Source organism: Syzygium oleosum, unplaced genomic scaffold (genome assembly GCF_021117445.2).
Source record: "Syzygium oleosum isolate NSW1041296 unplaced genomic scaffold, Sole_v2.1 Sole_v2.45, whole genome shotgun sequence".
Classification (NCBI taxonomy): domain Eukaryota; kingdom Viridiplantae; phylum Streptophyta; class Magnoliopsida; order Myrtales; family Myrtaceae; genus Syzygium; species Syzygium oleosum.
Genome location: NW_026607529.1, coordinates 1,951,716 through 1,963,134, shown reverse-complemented (window position 1 = coordinate 1,963,134; position 11,419 = coordinate 1,951,716). Strand labels below are relative to the sequence as shown.

The 11,419-nt window shown below is 37.8% G+C and overlaps 1 protein-coding gene across 1 annotated transcript; it reads left to right on the top strand.

The window, feature by feature from the left end:
* Positions 1–5,584: 5,584 nt before the first annotated feature.
* On the top strand, positions 5,585–9,009 carry LOC115693508 (protein WALLS ARE THIN 1-like). Its single transcript, XM_056306561.1, has 6 exons — positions 5,585–5,875; positions 6,084–6,146; positions 6,308–6,424; positions 7,005–7,419; positions 8,025–8,176; positions 8,528–9,009. Exons 1-6 carry the CDS (start codon positions 5,655–5,657, stop codon positions 8,715–8,717), a joined length of 1,158 nt encoding a protein of 385 aa, XP_056162536.1. The 5' UTR covers positions 5,585–5,654; the 3' UTR covers positions 8,718–9,009.
* Positions 9,010–11,419: the final 2,410 nt, after the last annotated feature.

Genomic DNA, 11,419 nt, shown 5'->3' with positions numbered 1-11,419 from the left:
ACTTGGTGTCTATATTGATGTCTTAACAAATTTCAACCGTCAATATATTGATCGTATATTTCACAACTACCCTTAGTCATATGGATAAATGGACGAGCCACCAAATCGAGCAATGGCGATACAAGATCTCACACTGTGCGAAGAACCATTTTTACTAATAAAAAAATGAGACCTCAAAAATGTTTTATCCGTTGATCATATGAGTCCCATCAATAGGACCCGGATAAATAATTAATGACTAAAATAATATTGGTCCATGTGATGTATCCTACCGACCATGTAATATTATTCTCTAGGAAAGAAAGAAAACAATATTAAACATTTAGGGAAATTTGTCCAAAAAGTGCTAAACATATTGTACGACTGTTAATTTAGTCTTAAGCTTTCAATTGTGCCAATTTAACCTTAAACCTTTTCAGGATTTGCTAATTTAGTTCTTCCGACCAATTTTAATTAGAATTTGCTAACGTAGATGTTGATCTCCCTATGTGGTAGGACAGCACTAACGTGGATACTGGCTGCTCTCGTAGCAGGATAGCGCTGAAGTGGATGCCGGCTATTCTGCGTGTGCCACATAGGGTAATCGGTGTTCATGTCTGCGATTTTCAATCAAAATTGGTTAGAATGATTACATTGATAAATCGTTAAAAAATTTAGGACTAAATTGACATAATTAAAATGTTTAAAATTGAGTTTGTCACCATATAAAAAGTTTAGGATTTTTTAGACAACCGTCCCTTAACCTTTACCATGTAGATGCTCATGTGGTATGCTTTATTCGTTTCTCTTTATAAATAGAGACTGATAATATTGGAAATAGAAGTCCACTATAGTAGTCTTCTTTTGCCCTACCACGTTGATGCCTGAGGACCTCTCTTAGATTGGCTAGCAGACAGAAATAATACTAATGGAAAAAGAGAACTCATGCATGTTCATCTCTTTTTGAAACACATTTATTAATACAAGATTCGGTGCATGGTCATTATTAACATCTGACAAAGTTTTTTATTTGAGGGGACTCCTACTTGATGGCTCAAAAGGGGTCAACTCAAACTTCGAATCATTGTATTTATCGAATTTTTCGGACAGAAAATTTAAAGCCTGGACTTTTCAAGATTCTCCCGTGCTAAGGATATATATTCCGTCAGATATGCTTCTGTTGAAATCATGGTCGACGTTGTACCTCATTATTAAGATCTATTCCATAAGAAATTAGATGAATTATTTAATCCATAAGGTGTATATTTGTATAATAATCATATTCATAAATGCAAGAGCATCTTATAATTGGTCAAGGTGAGTTTGACTGTTAAACACTTGATATGGATAAAATTTACTATATTCAAATCACAGCATCTCCCACTTAGTTTGATCTTAAGAGCCACTCTAATCATCTTGTGAGTAGAGTTTTAATTGGCAACGTTGAGAAGATAATTTGTGTTTTTACGAGGACTAGTCAATTCAAAATTCTTGTTCTGACGAAAAGAAAATTAAATATGCTTGTATACACTTCTCGCTTTGTATACTCATTTGATCTTGGGATAATGATACAAACAGTCTCTGAACTTTTATTCAATGTGCAATTTGGTCATTGAATTTTTAATTTGTTCAATGTAGTCCCTGAACTTTAGTCTAATATTCAATGTGGTTCCTGAACTTTTGGTACATATTCAATTTAGTTCCTGAACTATATGAAAATGTACAATATAGTCCATGAACTTGAATTAATGAAAGGACTACATTGAACATTTTTATAAAGTTCAGGAACCATATTGAATATGTACCAAAAGTTCAGGAACCACATTGAACAAGTGTCATAAATTTTGTATGATGCAAACTTGAGTGCCATACTGCCATACTGCCATATAACTTTTCAATCGATTACTTGAGTGCCATAAATTTCTTAAAATGTTCACCACAAGTACCATACCACGTCAAATTCCCGACACTTGGATGAATTTTTTTAAAAAAGTTATGACACTTAAGTGATTAATTGAAAGTTATGGCACTTAAGTTGATTTTTTTTAGAAGTTATGGCACTTGAGTAGTCGAAAAAAAAAGTTATGCTATTCAAATGAGCGCCATACAAAGTTATGGCACTTGTGGTGTCATTATCCCAAAATAACTCAATATGGTTCCTAAAGAGTAGAAAATTACTTTTTTGTCCAAAAAGTTTTGGCCAAAAATTAAAATCACGCGGTGAGATTTCTATACGGTACATGGATATTTGCCCCCTATAATAGAAGGGACCTCCTAATTTAAAATCTTGTCCGTTCTATATATTATAATGCAACCTAATTTAAATTTATATTCCTCAAATGTCTAATGTGATGAAAGAATGTGGAATTCCGGTTGTAGCAGTCAATCCAATTGTGAAAAAAGAACAGATTACTCCATGGAATATTTGGCGGTGAAACTTTTCTGTTTCTTACACAAGTGACTTAAATTTTGATATGCCCGTCCATTTATATGTCAAATTATCTCTTATACGCACACATATCTGAAATTGAATATCGCTTATGTAAAGAAAATCTGCATCCCCGATGTAAACTACAAAGAACCAAATGAACAATGGTGTATTGTTGTTGCTTTATGTCGTAAGCCCATCTTTATTTGATGCTCATGGACAGTTTAATTTTATCTTATATATATTTTATGATTTTAGGGGCATAAATGCATAAATTCCACCATTTAGAGGCCCATGAAACACTCTACAAGTATCATGTACTGTATAGAATGAGAGGAAGTAAGATGTGGAAGGGGAGGCCAGATAGAGAAGAGGGAGGGGTGTAGTGGTCAGTGGCGGACTGATATAGAGGTGACGTACTGGCAGCACCAAGCTTAGACAATGGGGAAATCGGCTGAGTTCGGTGGACGTGACAGCTGTTGGTGGTGGGTGATGGAGGTTTGATGACGATATACGTGGAATTTGGAGGGTTTTGTTAGTATAACAGTCTTTAAATCACCATGAGAATAACAGCATATTGTGAATCATAAATTCTTGAAACAATGGACCCCATAACAATTTATAATTATTTGTTATGTTTTTTTTTGTGGTCCAGAATTAATCTCACATGGATTAATGACTATCACTTAATAATTTCTCATTTAAGGCTGCATGAGGAATTTCCAAAAAGAGGGTAGTTTGGTCTTTCCGTTTTTAGGTTTAGTTTGGATGTATTTTTGAAAATAGAGACATGTACGTGGTATATGAGAGAAAAGTGATGTATTTTTGCTATTTTTCCATTTATTAATTTGCAAATAGAGGGTAATGTGCATGCATGTGCAATAATGTTCTTGGCCGAAAGAACCAGAAGGGGGAAATGGCTAAGCTGATGCGAATATCTCGCACTCGTACGGCCACAGGTTCGTGCCCTGAACAAAGTGTTGAAAAAGTTTTTCTGGTAAATTTCTATTGAAAAGCTGCTCAACTTGAAAATTCTCAATATATATTACTGATTCAGTAAGATTGAAATGATATTGTGGAGAGTTGAATTGCGATAATATCATGAGAGTTTCCTCTCTTTAATAATTATAGATTGTTCTTCTTAATGATGGTGAGGGAAATCAGGATCGTCCTTACACCGATTACGACGAGTAAACCCCCCATGAGGTGCCGGTAGAGTCCCTCCCCTACACTGGGTAAGTCGAAATTGACTGCGTGCGGAGGATTTTGAACTCTGACACCCGGAGGTGGGATCGAAGGAGCACCTCCACACACGCCTCAATGCATATTGCAATTATATGATAAAGCAAGTGTGTTTCCTAGTAAGAGTTCAAATATCTCCACACAAACTTTTAAAAGATCACAAAAGAATTCGCCAAACTGAAAATGCAATACAAGTTTGATATAGTTCGTTAGTATTTGATGCAATTGTTAAGGAATTTTATGTTTCTTCATTCCTGATTTGAGGAATCGGGCCTCGTATTCGTGTGTTTGAAATATGGATTCAAACTTAACTAAACAATTATGAGTGATGCATAGTTACAATCTTTAACTAGAAAATTTCTCCAACTAAAAGATGGTGGAAAAATATACCCCTTATTTGACTATTTACAATCTTTACACATTTATTCCCTAGTTGACCCTAGAAGCCAGTTGGAACCGGACGGTTCTATTCTAGGCCGGGGCCGGCTTCAAGGTCACTAGCGTTGGTTCCCAGTTTCAAAAACAAGAGGTTTTAGGTTTGGAATTTAGTCTCCTTGAAACCGATAACCTTAGATCTAATGGAGCCAATTATAGTCCAAAACTATGTGGAAACCCTTGTTTTTGACGTAAGACCTTAGGTGAATCTCATTATTTCTTGACATATGAGGTAGTGGAGCTATTTCCATCTTCTATATGACTAAATTTGCTCATTTTTACTAGATAAACAAAATTGTATTTAATTGTTTCCATATTTGCACAGTTTTCTTCAATTTAGTTATTTTCCTATTATGGTTTTCCTTCGAATTTAAACTTATTGGGACTTAGGAAAAAAAACAAATCTCTTCTTTATTATTGCACTTATAACAACTTATCCGTTCTTCATCACTTCTACCTCAAAAGCTCACTTTCATGGTGAATTTGTTATCTTTTATTTATGTCATTTAAAAAAAAATCAAATCTCTTCATTTTCTATATCGGAAAAGTTGGTGTTTTTTCATAATATTAGTGAGACACATTTACACAAACGCATGTAAGACGTCATAGGTTTATGTAGAAGTACACTAAAAATATGACGTAGAAATGTTAAGCACATGCTCCTTGAGTTTTTTTCCTAAACGCACCTTGGATGATGTCAGTGTTTGTCAATCCAAAATCAATAAAATTTAATTGGCATTTTTTTGACATTTTATACAAAGTTTTGATTAAATTAATTTTCATCTTTTAAATTTTCATATCGGCGATTGCAATTGCGATTTTGTTTTGGAAAATATTTAAATTTTTTTTTTGTTTCATCCCATCATCCCATTATACATATATAAAAGGCAAGTGATAAAAAAGAGTTTGATAGTGATATACATAAGGAAAACAAAGATTATAAACATATAACTCTGTTAAAAAGTTGTTTATGTCAAAAAATTTCAGATTCTACTTGTCAATTAATCCATGAATTTACTTGACAGTGTGAAAGAGAACTAGGTTTGTTGGAAATTTCTCTCTTCATTTGTACAAAGAAATGCTATAAAAATGGAAAAAAAGGGCCCAAATTAATAGTACCTTTAATTACACAGTACCCACTTAAAAATGAGCAAAAGGAAAACATGCAATATTCTTAATCATGGAAACTAAATCCTACGTAAAATTAAAAGAACCAAAAAAAGGAGAATGTAATTAAATATGGGACTTACCATATTAAGTTTCACGTGGATAATGTTGTTTGGTCGAAATTAGATGTGAATGATTAAGGACCAAAAATGGTAGTCATATAGGAAATGTATATGCCCTGCCCATTTAATCATTTCTTAGTTGGAAACTACTAGGACTTAACCACAATATCCCTCTTTAGGCCCCATGCGTGGGTGGGACCAGTACTTCAAAAAAAGACTTGCTCTTTTCTTTCTCTCTTATATGCACCGCAGTATTTATATCTTACCTTGCTCCTCCTCTTCATCACCCCATTCTCTCACTTGACCCTTCTCAATTGAGCTTGTTAAGCCCCTCAGATTTGATGGCCGACATGGTGCCCGGTGGCTCTAGAAGAATGTGGTGTTCGGTGCCAGAGCGGCTCCAGCTGCACTTGGCCATGTTGGCCTTGCAATTCGGCTACGCCGGGTTCCATGTGGTGTCCAGAGCCGCCCTTAATATGGGCATCAGCAAGATCGTCTTCATCGTTTACAGGAACATCATCGCCTTGCTGCTCCTCCTCCCTTTTGCTTATTTTCTTGAAAAGTACGTGCTCGTGTCATTTAAAGGCCTCTCTTCTTGAATTTCCTCTCCTCCTTTCTTGTAATTCTCGTAAAAGCATTTCAACAAACACCCTTTTTCTCTATCAGTTCAGTTTTTTGGATGCGTTCATGACAAATCCCCCATTTTTACACCTTCTTTAAACGTACTTAGGACTCATTCACATGCTTATCGCATTTTGTTTGGTGTCCAGGAAAGAGAGGCCTGGGATCACTCTTAAATTCTTGGTGCAGTTCTTTCTCCTTGCCCTAGTCGGGTACGACCTTTTTCTTTTCTCTCCCAATTTTGTGATTGCTAGCAATTTTAACATTCTCAGTAGAGTTCTTTTTTCCTTTTCTTTTGGCATATAAAATTGCTGTCTATAGTTTATAAGGGACGATTTCATTTTATTTTTGTGTGGTCAATATATCGAAACAGGATAACGGCAAACCAAGGATTCTACTTCTTGGGTTTGGACAACACTTCACCCACCTTTGCTTCAGCAATCCAGAACTCTGTCCCAGCCATTACATTCCTCATGGCTGCCCTACTCAGGTGATCATCATTTAGCTTACATGTCCCGTACATGAAGTTCTTTCTGTGGAAGCCTGCTTAACTAACCGTTGGCTCAAAATTCTTCAATTCATTCCCTTTGTATGATATAATTTGCCTTCTATAGTCTCAAGGTTGGGAAAATCAACATATTAGGCAGACAGCTCACATTGTACATCTTAGAGGTTTTCTTTTAGGCCCTTTGGTGGATTACTTTTTGGTTGGAGAAAAATCATTGGTCGAATGAGACTGAAAAATTCTCTGGAGCAAGGAATTCCAACAGCTAATGGAAATGGATTCAGCCTGAATCCAAAACCGAAAAGAAATGAGAAGGAAAGAAAGAGAGTGAAAGGAAAGGGACCATGTCCTTCAAAAGGAACTACAAAAAGAATGTGAAAAAGAAGGGCAAAAGTACATAATTGTTGATAAAGCTTATAGGAAATAAAAATCTCGATTCTCATCAACATCATTTGAGTTCAATTGGCTTGATACTTACCATCCGGAATATCCATGAAATAAAGAAAAATCACATAGTTGACTTAGCTAACATTTTCTTTGGCAAAAAAACCAATGTGACGTTCAGAATAGAGCAAGTTCGGCTCGACCGGAAAGACGGCATCGCAAAGGTCGTCGGGACCATCTTCTGCGTCGCCGGAGCATCAGTCATCACCCTCTACAAGGGACCAGCCATATTCACTCCGGCGCCGCCTCTCCACGAACCCACAAAATACGCAAGCATGTTCCTCTCCTTGGGCAACGCGGAAGGCAAGAACTGGACCTTGGGCTGCATCTTCTTGATCGGACACTGCCTCTCCTGGTCTGGTTGGCTCGTGCTGCAGGCCCCAGTCCTCAAGAAATACCCAGCTCGGCTCTCGGTCACATCGTACACTTGCTTCTTCGGGCTCCTACAGTTCTTGATCATAGCTGCTTTCACGGAGAGAGACCCGCATGCGTGGCTCATTCACAGCGGTGGAGAGCTCTTCAGTGTCTTCTACGCGGTGAGTTGATACATGGATGCATGATTTTGGGGCAACATATCATGGCTTACAGGAAATTTCCTTTTAGAAACAATTTCTTCCTTTTTTGAGCACATCTGCAATCCCAATGACTTTGAGCAACCTCAGCATTTGTTTAGTAGGTTGGCAGTTCATTTTGAATAGTTTGGAGAAAGCATATGAGGAAATGCAATTATAATTCAAAAGCCAAGATGAACTAATTTTGTTAGTGACAAAACAATTTTTCTTGCTCATACTGAAAAGTACTTGGTGATAGTTTTGTGTTGCGCATTTCCCAGCTTATACAAGGCAGATCTAAATTTCTTTGTCAACCACTAGTATAGAAACCGTCCCCCACCACCCCCCCTTCGCCCCCCTTCCCAAAAAAAAAAAAACCACTGGTTCATACACAGTTATTCAACAAAATTTAAACGAAAATTATGTATGTTACCATGCGTCCTATTTACGCACTCCATTAATTTGTAGTAGGGTCCACAGTATATCCTACGAAATTGCGAGTTCAATGACGAAAAATCATCTTCAAGCTTTGAAATTACATGCACTGACATGATCAAGTTTTTCTTGACGAAAAATAAAAAAATGTGCAGGGAGTGGTGGCATCAGGGATAGCTTTCGCAGTGCAGATATGGTGCATTGACAAAGGCGGGCCAGTGTTCGTCGCCGTGTACCAACCTGTGCAGACGCTCGTTGTCGCGATCATGGCCTCAGTCGCTTTAGGGGAGGAGTTCTACTTGGGAGGGTATTAATTAGTCTCTCCCTCTCCCATCCATCTTTCTTCTCAATCATGCACCGCTGGGGCCAGCAGGCGCCATCATCTTTAATCCTAGGATCGAAAGATCCATGTTTTGCTCATCGAAACTTAGTATTAACTTTCCCAAACCAACTTCGGAGGACAATCGCCCAACGAGTGTTAGATAGGACCAACACTGTTTAGTGACTCCCCCTCAAGTTATAAACATGAAGATATGATCATCCTATAACTATTTACGTGTCTCGAAACATGTTCAATGGCGAAGTTCTGAGAATCTAAGGTTCTTTTTGGCTATGGAAGGAAGAAAGTACACTAACTTGTTAGTTCTGGCTTCCGCAGGATTATCGGTGCGGTGCTTATCATAGCAGGTCTCTACCTGGTCCTGTGGGGTAAAAGCGCAGAGAGCAAATTCGCAAAGCAAAAGGTGGCGATCCAGTCCACTCAGGACCACGGGAACAACAGGACTGCCTGCCACATCACGCCGTCCCTCGCTCAGCCACTGCTCGCACCGACGTCCGATGATGTTTGACCGGCGAGCATCTTTGACTTTTGAGTTGGATGAAAGGAAATGTGGGCCCATCTGTCAGGGATCGGGATTTCATTTTTTTTTATTTCATTTTCTTTTTGGGTTTGTTTATGTTCTGAACTAAATTACAATCCCTTCTTAGGCCTGAAAAGGAGCGATTTTGAGGGGATGAAAGTATGATGATTAAGGTCATTTAGCGTGGGAGACATGTTGCCATCTGCCCGTATGCTTTTACATGTTTTAATTATACATGGGTTTTGATTAAATAAAAGGGATTATCTGCGATAATTGTGGACATTATGATGTTCATTCATGTGAGCCTAGAATTTCATTATGCTGGCTGCTGTTCATTTTACTGAAGTTGAGAATATGTAGACTGACATTTTCTTTTTGAGAATTTTCTCCTTTTTTGTTGGGAGGTGTGGTTATCATTAGATGTTCTTCGAATTTGTTCTTATAATCTGATTCAATGTGTGACTATGAAATTATATATAGTTAGTTAAAGTAGAATCAATTCGATATGCAATATGATATGTCACATTGAACATAAAGCGGCGTAAATCTTATTTCGTGGACAATCGTTCGAACTATGTACATTGTGCAAAGGGAACACCCAAAATGCCATATTTGCTCCGTAAGGGTTGGAACTTCAAATTGTTTCTTAAAATTTTTAAAAAAATTTAATCAGCTAATTTTGGGGTTGAGTGAAAAACAATCTTTCACAAAAAAAAATGGGTCATGCTCGTGAAAAACGAGTCTTTTAACACCTATATAACTAGACCTGTCATTCGGTAAAATAAAAAAAAATCTGTCAAATGAGTGAATCGAGTCGAGTCATAAATAGTCCAACCCAAATTGACCCATTTAACCCGTTTATGCCCCATTTAATGTAATGCAAATTTCACGACCCATACCCGACTCAATCCATACCCAATCCGACCCATATTACTAAAACACTTTTATATTTAACCAAATATTGAAAAACTTGTTTCATATGATTTTTTTAAAAAAATTGTATTATTAAAACACTTTTTGACAATTTTTATAATTTTTTACTGATTTTTTGAATTTTATTTTTTGTTTTCTATATATATTTCTTATTTTTCTTCTAAATCCGTTCAGGGCCATTGAGACCGGCGACAGTGACTGGCAGTTTAAGTTTTATTTTTTCTGTTTGTCCTATTCTAATTCTCAACTCACTTTTTAGACTTTTGTCATGCTTCTTTGCAGAGTGTAGGAGTCGAAACTCACACCTGAAACTAAACGTCCCCATCTCTAACCCTTTGAGAAAGTAGAGAATCAAACTTCCCACCTCCCCCTTCCCAAATAGGAAGGGTGGCCAATGGGGCAAACCCTAGTGGTTGGCAGTTCAAGTTAATAAATTATATTTGTACAAAAAAGAATTAATAAGTTAAATTGGTCCTAAACCCATTTTAAAATTTTAAGTAACTCATATTCAACCTAGGACCATTAAATCTGAGTTAAAAAATGAGTTTGTTACCCATATTACCACCTCTTACATAATTACCCAAATCCAACGATTGGCTTTCAATCATTCGAGACCAATCACCTAATTTTCGTAGCATCAAGAAGTTTGTAATGTTCTGATTTCGAAAACACATCATGAAACTAGAAGTCTCGAGTGTTTCAATGCAAGAAAATTTTGGTTGATTGCACATTGTACGAGGAAGTTATTCGCCTGTCTAATGTCGGTCAAACTTTCCTAATACTTTGAACAAGGTCCAGCTACCCAAAACCACATTTAGAGATGATCGAATCAAGAAATCTTTCAAATCTCCTTGTTATGATACATAATGTTCTTTCATAGTTTTAATTCGCCGTGTCGAAACTTGATTCATAGACTCGAGCATATAGTTTTTAAGATTAGAAAGGCATGCCTTGAAGCCTTTGAAGAGTTTTCGGCAACATAGGGACAAAGCTCCGAGGTCTCCAAGGGATGAACTTTGTTCCTGCGCATCCTACTGCGATTTTTTCGTCGTTCTAATGTGACGTTCTAGGCCATTATGCCCTTGAAATAAATTGTTTGCACCAAAAATGAGCAAGTCGTCGACGTGGATATGCATGTGATTAGAGCATAAATACCATTGAGCATATGACCCACTATCAACGACTACAGGTAGGGGTGTTTTCGACCTGACCCAACCCGAACCGGCTGTGACTCAAAAATTTAGGTTAGTTTTGGTTCGGGTCTCATTCCGGTTCGGTTAGTGAGAGAAAAAATGACACCTCAACAATTTGGGTTAGGTCAGGTATGTTCGGATACTCATAATGACTTGAAATATATTAAATATCAACATGAAAGAAACCCTAAAAGCTCCCCTAGCTCCCTCAACCCCTAGCTCCATCTCCTTTCTCGTCCTCTCCGACTTCAACATTTAGATGTTCCTCAACAAGCTCTCCTTCGCCGTTGCCACCTACACCTTCCTCCGAACCCACCACTGCCGCCACTTGTCGCTGCTTCCCCAAGTTCTCCTGCGACTCTGGCCGCCGCGAGTTCCTCCCCCTCGACGAGAAAGAACAAGTGCCTCTGGTCCTCCCACGCCTTCTGTGGCCAAGTTCTCTCCCAACGGCACTTATTCGACTCGATTTGCGATCTGGGCCTCCACCGCAACCACTCCAAGGTCCACTGAGTCTCCGCCGGAGCCGGCCATGAAGTCATGGCACTATCCAAGCCGGGAGTCGCC

What these genes read in the sequence shown, in the direction of transcription:
- LOC115693508 (XM_056306561.1), top strand. Translation starts at nt 5,655, where the DNA reads ATGGCCGACATGGTGCCCGGTGGCTCTAGAAGAATGTGGTGTTCGGTG. An exon ending in TTTGCTTATTTTCTTGAAAA is followed by an intron (nt 5,876 to 6,083) that starts GTACGTGCTCGT and finishes TTTGGTGTCCAG; the next exon opens with GAAAGAGAGGCCTGGGATCA. An exon ending in CTCATGGCTGCCCTACTCAG is followed by an intron (nt 6,425 to 7,004) that starts GTGATCATCATT and finishes TGTGACGTTCAG; the next exon opens with AATAGAGCAAGTTCGGCTCG.